The sequence below is a fragment of the Anas platyrhynchos genome, chromosome 3 (assembly GCF_047663525.1).
Source record: "Anas platyrhynchos isolate ZD024472 breed Pekin duck chromosome 3, IASCAAS_PekinDuck_T2T, whole genome shotgun sequence".
Classification (NCBI taxonomy): Eukaryota; Metazoa; Chordata; class Aves; order Anseriformes; family Anatidae; genus Anas; species Anas platyrhynchos.
In genome coordinates this window covers 84,360,764-84,373,592 of record NC_092589.1, presented here as the reverse complement: position 1 = coordinate 84,373,592, position 12,829 = coordinate 84,360,764, and the positions used below count along the sequence as shown (strand labels likewise).

The window sequence follows — 12,829 nt, the reverse complement described above, 5'->3', positions numbered from 1 at the left end:
TTGGAAAATCTTTCATTTTAGGGTGAAGTGTACAAAACATTTTCTCTCAAAAACAGAAGCACGTGGAGTACTAGAAGAGTGAGGTGAGCAAATTGTAACATTATTTTATCTCCAATGTTCTTTTCTAAAACCTTCGTGGTAGAGAGCAGTGATAAACACTGTTCTGGATTTGTCTCAGGTGAAATCTAGAGAAGTGTTGCTACTTTCTGCAACATCTCACACGAGGTATTTCAGGACTGTCAATAAACATAAACACCACGCTTTCAGTGAATCTGCGTTTTAAGGGACTGCTTGTGAGAGCTCATTGATGAGAAAGGGATTACTTGTATATTACAAATGTATCATCAAATGAATTCTCAGAAGCATGGCAAATAATTAGCAGTGTAAAAGAGAAGCATGGTTCAACTACCTTCTTCATTTATATTGTTAGTTTACAATATTGATTTTTTTTCCCCCCCATGTGACAAACAGGCTTGGCATATACCTACCCGTGCTGCTCGAAGCTCTGAAATCAATTCTGTGAAACTTTGATTCCTGGCTGGTTCAGAATCCTGCACAATTCGTGACTGGATATTAATTTTTTCTATCTTTTCTCTTAAAAAAAAAAAAAAAAAGCCAACTTTGCAACATGATGACTTGGCATACTGAAAGCAAAACACAGAACCCTCCAAATGGTACTATATAACATCAATTCATGCAGGCTCAAAAATAAAATAAAATTAAAAAGCAACTTTACAGTGCATCCTTATACCAAAAATATTCACCTGTATGTGGGGAAATCTGCTACATGAGAGGAAGAAAGAAAACCTATTTTCATCAATGAAACTCACCTATGGGCCTCTCCCAGGCAAACATTTATAAATTAGGAATATACACAGTTGCTAGTTTTTTTTTTGTTTGTTTCTTTGTTTCTTTGTTTCCTCCTCGTTAGGTACATAGGACACAAATCTTACAGGGCCTACAGTGCAGTGAATCTGTTTCCTCCACTACCAGAATCCCTTGTGACTCCTGATCTATCTTACAACAAGATCAAAACATTTTCAGATTTGAGCAGATCTGAAATGCCAGGACAAGTGCAGTATATGTGTTAAACATTCCGATTTGAATAACAATATTAAAATTTTAGAATTGAAATATTCCACAAATGAAGCCTCTAGTCTTCCCATACGTCAGCAAGATCAGCCCATGATCAGTATAAATCTAAATTTTCTCAAAAAGAAAAACACCAAAATCACAAATCCAACAAAATCCATAAAACATGAATCTAACAAACTTTGCAGTCATTCTTCATAAATAATAATAAAATCACCTGAGAAATCTAGAGACATTAGGTAAGATGTTTGATTAAACCTACCTTAGTGCTATTAACTCAGACATTAAACACTGATTTTCCTTAAACATTTGTTCTTCATTTTTTTTGTTTTCGATTTGCAGCTCCTTCATTTGTTTGTATAACTTCTCATTTTCCTAAGATGACACAAACAAAGTTAATGTTAGTTGATAAAGAATGTTTATAAATTACCATTCTGCCCAGTTCAAAAACAATTATCTATGACTTCTGCAGTTTCCCTCCTGAAACACTGAAATAGCAGAAGCAAACATCAAATGTTTATTAACAAATTTCCAAAAAGGGATATCTACTTTCATTATCTTTACACTGAAGTCGTATTTAGTGACCTCTAAAACCTCACCCAAGTGTCTGTTCACTCTGGAGTACCAATCCTCCTGAGTTAGCTCTGCCACAAAGCTATCCCAACTATATTCTAAAAGCACATAAGTGGGTGAGTGATGATTGGTCAAAGTTCAACCTGCCTATGCTGATACTCCTTGAACAAAACCAGTCACTGATTTGCCATACCTACAGCCACAATGGGAAAACATTGCATGCAAAATATACTAAGAAATGCTGCTGAGCACCAGCTGGAAGCTGGTTAAACTAACTTATTTTACAGCTGCAAGTATTCAAAGGGATCATTAAGCTTGCATCATCTATTTATATGCTTGACTAAGTAATAAATCAGGCACACTTACAAGGTTTCCTTGTAATCAGCTGCTCATATTCTGTGAAAAACATCTTAAAACAGACTTCCTATATTACTTAGAAGTATATTTTTTCTATTACATTCGGGGCAAAGAAGTTAGTTTAAACTAGACATGTATAAAACACTTAACGTGCAATATATCTCTGCCCTTCACATCTAAATTCCATCCACTTTTTAGAAAGAAAGGTAACTATTTTCAACAGAACATTAGTAACCATTAAATGGTTTTCTTTCTGAAATTGGCCAGAACACAACGTGAAATGCTGTGTGGTATACCTGCTGATAACCTTGAATAATGACCTCTTGATCTTCAATTTCTTTCTGTATTTGTGACAATTTTTCTTCAGTGACAGGAACTGTTGCTGCATGATGGATCCACCTCTTTTCTTTAGACAGCTCTTCCATGCTTCTCAGCTTTCAGACAGAAATAGAAATGATTTGATGCATATTTGTTAGCCATATGAAATCCTCTACAACGCTACAATTTATATTATACATAGGTTACTACACATTGAGATATAAAAGTAGATCAATGAATTGGAGTTTAACAGAAGCAATACAAAACAGCAACAAAGTATAAAAAATTCAGTAGTTTTTAATTATTATTATTATTTTTTAAATATACCCTCCCTTTTCTATTGTTATATACCTAGACCGGAAGTTATAGTGAAACAACCCTGCAAATATGCCTTAAAGATAAAACACAACATTGAAATGTGCATCAAATAAACAAACAGTATTTCAACATATCATACTTTTCTGCTTTTCAACAAGTGGTATCTGTTACTCTTACCTATTTTTTAAACACATAAGACCAAGTTAAATCTTTGAAAAACAAACAAAAACTGCTGCAGAGATCTCCAAAATAGCAAAATAAGTGAATTCAGGACAACATAGTTTATAGAAAAAAAGATCATGTCCTATAGGTAATAAATTAAGCACTGGGTGAACATATACTGCACTGGAACACATACACTACCGGTTTGTATGTGTGGATTTTCTGCTCATTAACAACTCATCTAAAATAACATGCTTTCAGAATAACAACTTTCAGAAGTAATGTTTCTCATTTTCTGTACTAGCAGGATACAAAGTGATAAAGTACCTTGCTCTGAAGAACATAGTTTTCCTGTCCCCACTGAGAAAGCTCTTTTTCATGCCGTGTTTTCAATTCTAGTATCTTTGTCTCCATTTCTTTCTCCTTTTGTGAAACTGTGCTGGTTAGCTGTTGAATCAAATCACGAGCTCTGTTCAGGTCCTCCTCAGCAACTTGTGCTCGTCTTAGCAAATACAGTTCTCTCTCACAACTTTTGCCAGGAGAAAATGGCAAATGCTATTGAAGAGAGAAGTCCAGGGAACCATTAAAATGAATTGATTGTTTACAGAAAATTACTCTCATCAATTTTATTTAACTGGCTTTCTGGATCTTGGCAACCACATAGGATACTTGAAGAGAAAATAAAACACCATTCTAGTATCAAAACATCCCACAAATTTTTCCTTTAATGAGCTATTTTCTCACTTCCTAAAAATGCATGGGAAAACAAAACAAAACAAAAGAAACAAACAAACAAAAAAACCTAGAAGCAAACACCTTTCATATGAGAGCTACTACACAGCCACTGGATTTATTCCATTATACTTTTTTTCTTTTTTAAAGCAGTAATGATTTAGGCATTCAGTAAATACATTTTTATACAGTTTATAAGGAAGAAGGAAAATCCATCATGGTACTACAAATTCAATCATCTTAGAGAAGTCAAAAGATAATACTAAATATACAGTGTAACTCGGGTAGAAAAACAAATAGAAGCACTGTTTAAGATCCTTAGCAGAATACTTACAGATTTTAAAAGCAAAACCAAGCATTTGACTAAATTAAAGTATTTATTCAATATCTTGTGAATATTATTAAAAGTTTTGACAAAATAGGTTTGCAAACCAAGCTGTACATGCTATAATTAGGAGCATCACTAATTACTACTTACATGCCGATGTTGTTTGCAAGAATCCAGAGCCTGGTGCCCAACGTTATGAACAACTGATTGTCCAGACATAACCTTGTTAATATCTTCCTTAGAAACTGGTTCATTTGTTGCAGATCTTATTACCCTTGTAGCAAATAAGACTTCTTCATCAGGCAGAAAGGAAAACAGAACAAAATTAAAATTTAGAATTTGAAGTCCTTGGAAAAAAAAAAAAAAAAAAAAAAAAGAATCTATTCATGTGATCCAGCCTGTAAGCATGCAACTGAAGCATTCTACAACCTGTACTTTGACTTTGAATTGAATATAGAAACTTCAGAACAATGAGACACTACAGAAAATGCAGCAGGCATTGGTTCTGTACTTAAGGTAAAAAACAAACAAACGAAAAAAAAACAACACAAGATCAACTAGGATGAATAGCTAGATAATAAATCCTTTATGAAACAAGATTCATCTCAGTTCTCTGCTCGGGAAGGGACCAATTATTTGTGCATACAGAAATAAAACATATTACAGAAATAAACATATAAGACAATAAAAACAATAAAACATATACACAGAAATAAAACGTATTCAAAGCTACAGTGAAGATAAGAGACAGTGATTTTCAAAATTTGGAGTGCAGGTAGCACACAGAGAAATGCAATATCTATTTATTGCATCAAGTAGCAACCTGACCACAAAGTAAAAAGCACGGAAGCTCCCCCTAGAAAGTAACTACCATACATGGAACTACAAACAACTTGGTCTTCTGAAATACAAGTACTAACTACAATTGCCACTTCATTTCTACCTTTAGTGATTTAAGCTAAGAGCTCCTCCTTAGGAATATTATACCTAAAAACAAACAGGCAATTATCATTTTCCAAATTTAATACTTTTTACAGTTTTTGCACACTCTCCTGTCACAAAGGTGCTCCCTCAGCACTGATTATTAGGGAACTGTTTGCTTCAGCGCTTTCTCTTCCTAGATCCAGAGGCAGAATACCTTCTATTGAAAGCAACTTCTGAACACATGAAATTGTTGTAGGAGAACTGTTTAGACAAAGAGAGAAAAGCATGCCTGAGTGAGACTAGTGTCCTCTTTTCTTAGGACTTGTCTTTCACTTCTGTCACCTCTGTCTGTACACTTGCACCACCTCCAGCTCTACAGCAATGCTCTAAGAAACAAGGTTCCTTAGTCTGACAGCTGCCACTGAAGCATCTCCTTAAGGCAGGCAATTTAATCCTCAGCTGGTTTTCCCAACACTACTTGCAGGGTTTTCAAAAGCATTACATGGTAGAAGTGTGCTAAAACCTCGGCATCCAGAAAGTTATCTTTCCATGCCTCTGCAAATGTGGCCTGGCAAAAGATGGCCAGTTGAATTATCTCAGAAAACCCTTCCAGCAAGAAGTCAGTCATCAAAACCAAAAAAATAAAGTCCTCTACTTGCAGCTCAGCATTTACAGGACTACATAGGTATTATCCATTCCTTAGTGCTACAACAGGAGACATGAACAGGAAAGAGGACATTCATTTATTTATTTTAGTGTTTTGTTCTCTAGAAAAACAAAGATGAAAAAAGAAGCTGAGAATATAAATTCAGTATCGTGCAGAAGCTAGTCTATTAGCAAATCTTTGCATTTACTGTAATTAAAAATGTAATGTAAAGACAGTCATTTTTGAACAGCAGCTGTTTTGAACTTCGTGTTGTTTTGGACTTACTGGTGAACAATAGCTAAAACCTAAATAAAGTGGTGATTTATATACAGAAAAATATAGAAAAAAAATCAGTACTTAATCACATTTAACGCATTTAGTTTTGGATTCTTCTACACCATTTTGAAATGTTAACTTCTTTTTGGAAGGGAGGGTGGAGCTAGGGAAGAAAGAGGATGTGAAGCATGAACAGCAAAGTGCTCTGGCTCTTAAAAGTAAAATTCAGACCTCTTAAGACAGAATTACCTTTAGATTTGGCTCTGTCTGAAGGACTTCTGGCTTTCACAGTGTTTTTCTTGAAAGTTTCTCTTGGCGTTTTCCTTTCAGTAGCTGGAAAAGACTGTTTTGAGTGTGAAGTGGATTTCCCATACCCAGAACTTCTAACCACTCCTTGAGGACCATACAAAGACTTCTTTTTATGTAAAGGTGCTGCACTTCTGTTATTCTTGTACAACATTTGCTTAGTTGTCACTGACTCTGATCTTTCATTCTTCGTGGAATGAGACTGAATAGCCTATGACAAAGCATATTTATTTAAAACAGGTTTTAGGGTTCAGTGTGATCTGAAGGCAACTTTTGCTACTAGAAAACCATAGAATCAGCAACAAGAATTACACAGCAATAAGACTACTTGAATGGGAGGGGAAGAAAAAAACACAAGGGAATTAATTTTAAGATTTAATTTTAGCCAAGTGAATAGCACGACATCCTGCAGAATTTATTATGCTTTCCTACTTCATAAGTTTATATAAAACAAGTATTTGCACTGGTTCTGTTTCATTGTTCTGGGAAGTTGTATTATATTATAGGATCTTTAGCATACCTACACATGTAGCTGTCAGGTTATTTGACTAAAGGCTAAATCACAGTGAACAAAGAAACCAAGTAAGGAAGCGAAACAGAGGCAGGCAGAAAAATCTCCTAAAACTCATCATTAAAAACAGAGCACATGACTCCCAGGAACAGCAAATGGGAAAGATTAGCTTACTGGCCCTGTGGGAAGCCCACCAGAATGAATCAACTAAACAACCTCCCTCCTCAATGCCTTGCAGACTGAAGGAGTGATTGCATAAAGGCAAGAGTGGGGTTAATTTAGGGGATTCAGGGATGACAGAATTTGGAGATTGTCTAAATCTTGTTATGACAAATTAGGTGAAGGGAAGGATTCATACGGATTAGGTAGAAACAAGAGTGGGAAATAGAAAACAAGATTAGAGAAGCTGACTGGTTTGCTGGTCACCATGCTAGTCTGATTAAATACCCTACTTTTGATCAGTCTTATCTACGCTCTTAATGAGCTGTATTTCTAACTATCCACTCTGTAGGAACACTCTCCAGTTGTTCACACATGTTCCCTCAATGGGAATATATGCTCAGACTCACTACTTGCTTAAGGTGGGGATATGGAACTGCAACAGCCTTGAATGCATTGGGCTAAGATTCTTCCTGTCCTACCAGTCCCAAAGTCTACTGGATGTGGATACTTCTAACAATAGCAATCAGAACATGAAGGTTTCATGTTTCAGAAAAACAGCAACACTCTTAGTTTCTAGACATCGGAGAATAATCAAATAACAGGCAGTCTAAAGACATACACATTTTGAATGTATTTGCACGTAATAAAAATCTGTTTGACACTACTTACCTGGTTAGTCCTGTTGCCTCGTGAAAGCAGACAGTCTTCTACAATCTTCTCATTTAGTACATCAGGCTGAACTTCACTGGTATGAATTTCTTGTTCAGTCACCCTCTGAAGGTTACTTTTATTTGCACCCATCTGCAGAAAGATGCTCTTGTCTTCATTAGATTTTTCAATTAAGTTTGTCTCCCAAACTGTATTATTCTGGTGCTCATTAAAGGGCAAGTGATTGACAAGTTCATTTCCTGTGCTGCCTGTCTGTTTCACAGGACTAAAAGAAAAAGAAATAAAGTCACAATATAATAAGATTTTTGCCCTTTACCTTTCTGCGACTCTGGAAGAAGTGGGCCATTTTTTCTTTATATAGCATCTGTAAAGACTGCTTGAACTTGAAAGAGTCACTAGGATCTTTATAAGAACAATCTTGCAGATTTAGTTATAAAAAAAAAAAAAAGTTAAGGCTGAAGATTCACTCCCACACAGTGAAACAAGAGACATTTCCCAGCAGTAACTGCTTTTGTGGAGGCACCAAACGGGCTATAAGACAAACACCCGCAAGCATGCAGTCAGTGTTAATAAAACCACAAATGATAATTTCTGCAAAGTGTTAAGCTCCTCAAACTAATTTGTTAAGCAAAACCTATTTCTGACAGCTCCAGGACCTGTGCTTTCTTCTCTACACAACAGCTGGAGTAGAACAAAAGCAGGTATGGAGCATAGGTTAGTAGGAATTACAAGAATAAGCAGTGTAAGAAGATGTAATCTCTTTCCAGACCATGGAAATAAGAGAACTAGGATAGGATGTGGGCTGAAAGCCATGTACAGGGGAGGGGAATGATGAGCAGAAGTCCCAAAAAGCAGAGATCCTAGTTGTAGTAGTTGTCAGCATGAGGAAGACTCATCCAAATGACACAGCAAATGTTGTCTGGCACTTAAAGTCTGGGCATCCTGGTCTAAACCAATTAACTGTATAACCATTGTACAATTCACAGCATTATGCCATAATGCCAACACAAAGCTGTAAAATTTCAGTCTTAGAAAAAAGTGAAAAAGACAGATGAATCATGTGTAAGCTGATTTTCACAAATAGTTAATGGATTTAAATTCTTAAAACACATTCTGAGATAAATACCTTTCAGGTTCCAAATCAAATCCTCTGGCATTATACGAATCTCCTTTAATAGGTCTCATTAATTCTTCCACAGTAGGTAGGTCTAATTGGTGCAAAGTAATAAAAATATTTTAAAAAGAATAGAAAATGTACTTGTAAAAAGGACAACATTTAAAAATATTTCATGAATTGAATATTAAAGATATTACTAGTTCACTTACATGCTTGTACAACACACGCCTTCCCCTTTAAGGTATTTACCTGACTCAGTGGTTGACACATTTTTTGAATAGATATCATTATTTTGTGAAACACTTTCCAATAAGCACTTTGAGATTGCCATTGCAGAATCATGTATTTTTTGCTCATCAGTGTCTTCCAAAGACTGATCAATGTGATGATATGCTTGGTGTAATGCTTCGATGTCACTGCTAGTTTGTCCATAGGAAGTGCCTGTGAAAAATAAAAGCTCTCAAGAGACACTACAGGACTTTCTGCGAGGGAAACATATCACCACAACCCATGTTTCAGTTACAAGCTTGGACTATTATCAGGTGAGAACAGTGTTTTCAAGTACTGAAAAAATAAGTACATCTCATTTCTGCTACAAAAATAAACAGTCGCCAAGTTAATTAGTATGAGCTAAATAGCCTTATCTACAGTTTGCATACCTTTCCCAGCCCTACCTCCACTATTGTCTCATTACTAAAGCTAACAGTATATGTGAAACAATTTTAATAGATGCCATCAGAGCCATACTCTGGTTATCAGCAGGGTACAATCTCTTACAGAGCTTTGTACAACAGTGTATTTTGTTGTTGAACACTGCCAAAGCAGAATTTTAGCTATCACATATAACTAAAAGAGACTGTATTTAAATCAGGCTGCAATGTCAAAACCAACTTTACAGTAACCAAGGGTAAAAAGGTGTGTTTATGCTAAAAAGACACCTTTTTACTGAGATAATTCCTTCTCCTCTCAAGATACATTAATAAAAGCCAAGGGCTTCATGTTCACTGACAACTTAAGAACAAATGAAGACTCCAGAACCATCCGATTGCTTAAAATAAATAAAAGCTTTACCTGTTTCTTTCATTTCCATTCCACTAACTTCTTGAGGCAGATAATGTTCACCTAGTGCTACATCTGATGTTTCAACAGCTTTTTGAAGTTCTGTAGTTGAATCTTGTGAATCAAGTAATACAACTAAAACCAAGAAGATAAGCGTTAAAGAAAACAGTTCTCTTATTCATAGTCCATCTACGCTGGAATTAGGAGTACACCAAAGCTTATCCTGATGCTCTAAATGTGCCAAAAAAGCAGACATATAGATTATTATAATGTCATTAATATTAGCAACTCTAAATATAACCATTGAAAATACTGTCTAGTAAAATAAAAAATTAAATTAGTAATTACTTTGAAGTGCTCACATAGATTTATTTTTAATCATTTCAGTCTAACAGACTTCCAGTAGAATACAACCAAATTAAGTAAAAAAAAAAAAAAAAAAAGTAATACAATCAGATGAAAAATTATCATAAAGGTATATTTAATATTCTTCTACTGATGAAATTTTGTATTTTACCTTTAGCCAGCATGCCAGTGTTTGGTTCCTGTGAAGAACAAACGAATAAAAATATTACTTTTTGAATTTCATGAAAAAAAGTCTGGACAAACTTTAAAAGCTGGACCAAAACCTAAGAACTAAAGCAGTTCTTAGTGTTCCAAGCATGTGCACTTTTCTAAAGCTCTCCTCTTTCAACACTTCTAAAAATTCTCTTGTAAGTGACTAGGAACTACTATATATAGTAGTATAGTAGTATAATATGCAGTATAATAATATATATAGTAGTATAATATACATTATACTCTGCATAAATGAAATAAGATATTTACACCTTCCTGGTTGTCTTTTACTGTAATTTCAGAGTATAAAATAATGTAGCAGTAAGTATATTACAGTTCCTATATTACAGTTCCATTCTATTTGTTCTTTTCAAACATTTCTTAGAAATATTACTCCAATAAACTTAAAAAGTACTACAAATTATCTACTATAGATGAACACAGTGCTCTATAGACTCCTTTCATAAAAATTGAGACCAGAAGGCATGCTCCAGGAATGCACCTGGTGTGGTCCAGCCACACACGTTCCACTTCAAAAGACCTGACAAAGCAGGTTGATAGCAATATTCCCAAAGCTGTGTAGATTTTGCTTTCTCTGTCCAAACTGTTTCTCCATACAGATCTGCTTCTTTTGGTCTGTGTCACTTGCTAGCATAGACACCACTTTAATAGCTCCAAGGGAGAAATTAATCACTATCCGTCCTGAGGCTGAGGCTTTAAGCAAAGCTCATGATTTCTGCACTCTTCCACAGCTCTTAATTCAAAGGAGGAATAGGCAGGCAACCCTGTGAAGAGCTTAGTGTTTTAGTGATACATCACAGGGAAGTGCATATCCTCAATAAAACAATATAATCATTATATTCTTTCAGACAGTACATATAATACAAGGGTTTAGTATATTCACAGTTACACATTGCAGAGATTTTACAGTTCATGAAAAGAATATAAACATTTGCTAAGTTATATTTGTCGCAAGTACTTACACTCCTGACATCATATTTTGATTTACCTGATTTCCTTCAGTTTTAAAACCAGGATTAGCATCCGTTTCTTCTTCAAAATCTTCACTGTAGCTGCCTGAAGAGTAAAATAAACATCAAACAAATGCAATATTCAGGAAAGATAAAGCAGCGTAGGAAAAGCTATTTCCTCTGTCCCAATTTCTCAGCTAGAAACAGCTACTGCCATTATTACTTGTTCCACAAAAACAGAAAGTTTTTGATACTAAGTGTAGTACAAAAACTACAGTAAAAGTCACACATAATATCTCCAAGTACAAATGAAGTTTGTTGTATGACAGATGTAAATTAACTCTTTCACCTTGTGGCCTACTTGAATTGACCATTTTTATTCAATCCTTTTCTCTCACTTTAGGGTGAAATGATGCAAAGCTACAAAGTTGCTATAGTATTTCTACAACACCTACCATGATCTCCTGCGATCTATTGATTGATCATATTTCTGAAGAGATTTCCTGTGATTTACAAATATGGCCTCTTTATATTTGGGAAATTCAAGTTCAGTATTGCTCAAAACTTCAGCTAAATCTTTATCATATATTAGGAATGAAGAGTGAAATAAAGAAGGCAAATGAAACACAAATAATGAAGGACAAGTATGGAAGGAATATAGCATGGAAATTCAGAAAAAAAAAAGATCAGGTAAAAGTAATACTGCAAATTACAGAGATGAAGCTCAGGCAGGAAAAGACTGAACAACAATACAGAAAATGACACTGGAAACATTGGAGTAACCCAAATGTTAAGAGGTATTTCAAAACAACAACAAAACCCGACCCTGATCTTATCAGTTTTCTGATAGGCAGAGTTCTTTTCCCCTTTTTTTCTCTTTTCCCCTTTTTTTCTCTTCCTTTTTCTTTCTTTTTTTTTTTTTTCTTCCTGTCTCATACATTTTGGTCACAATAGATTAAAAATCCAAGTCAAAATAAAAAGCACAAGGCATCCTCTGATGCCCTGCTACGAAGTCTTTGCATTTGAACAGGAGCATTAATCCACAAATTTATTTCTGTTATTGCCTAATGAGGTTGTTGCAATTCATAGCATATGCACTGTTTAAAAAAAATAATAATAAAAAAAATCTTCAAATGAACAGCTTGGATAGTATTACCAGATTTCTCTTCATGTGCAGCTTCCTCTTCTCCTTTTTTACTTTCTTCATTTCTGAGAAACAAAATGAAAATTTTACTGTCTCTTTTTGGAGAGTAAATAAATATATTTTTTAAATCATAAACATTCACATTTATTGTAAGAAGTACCAGAAACCTGAATTTCTCCATCATATCAAATCATAGGTAAGAAAGGCATGTAAATGTCAGTAGTTATTAAAATAAATATGTATGTTTATCATATTCATTTCCATCATATTGTATACCTCCATACTTCAAATTCCCAGTCTAACTCTTAAAATCACCTTTTTTCTGCATTCCCTCCAACATCTACACCAGATTCTCATACAAAAATTTATCATCAGGTTTGCTTCCTGTTCTGACCTTTTCATTCTGCATTAACAAAACAGAACAAAAAAACCATCTCTTTCCCCTTTCCCAGTACTTTTTGTTCGTTTAAAACTCTCCAGAACTCTCTCCAGCTGTTTTCACATTGGCTGTTTACACTTAACATTTTTAATGAACGCAGACTGAACTGCCCAGTCCTCCATTATTCTCACAGATACTTGTTTTCACATTACTGATTACAAATGGAT

General features: G+C 34.7%; 1 protein-coding gene across 7 annotated transcripts in view; it reads right to left on the bottom strand.

The window, feature by feature from the left end:
- CEP162 (centrosomal protein 162) overlaps nt 1-12,829 on the bottom strand; it is a 41,090-nt gene that overhangs the window by 12,164 nt on the left and 16,097 nt on the right. For all 7 annotated transcript variants that reach the window (XM_038177294.2, XM_038177298.2, XM_038177295.2 and 4 more), the window contains 13 exons: nt 12,236-12,288; nt 11,118-11,185; nt 10,068-10,095; nt 9,563-9,685; nt 8,741-8,932; nt 8,501-8,582; nt 7,375-7,639; nt 5,976-6,243; nt 4,031-4,173; nt 3,148-3,375; nt 2,319-2,456; nt 1,355-1,467; nt 489-594 (listed from right to left, as the gene is read on the bottom strand). In XM_038177294.2, the coding sequence (XP_038033222.1) occupies nt 489-594; nt 1,355-1,467; nt 2,319-2,456; nt 3,148-3,375; nt 4,031-4,173; nt 5,976-6,243; nt 7,375-7,639; nt 8,501-8,582; nt 8,741-8,932; nt 9,563-9,685; nt 10,068-10,095; nt 11,118-11,185; nt 12,236-12,288 (1,807 nt within the window). The remainder of the gene's footprint in view (nt 1-488; nt 595-1,354; nt 1,468-2,318; nt 2,457-3,147; nt 3,376-4,030; nt 4,174-5,975; nt 6,244-7,374; nt 7,640-8,500; nt 8,583-8,740; nt 8,933-9,562; nt 9,686-10,067; nt 10,096-11,117; nt 11,186-12,235; nt 12,289-12,829) is intronic.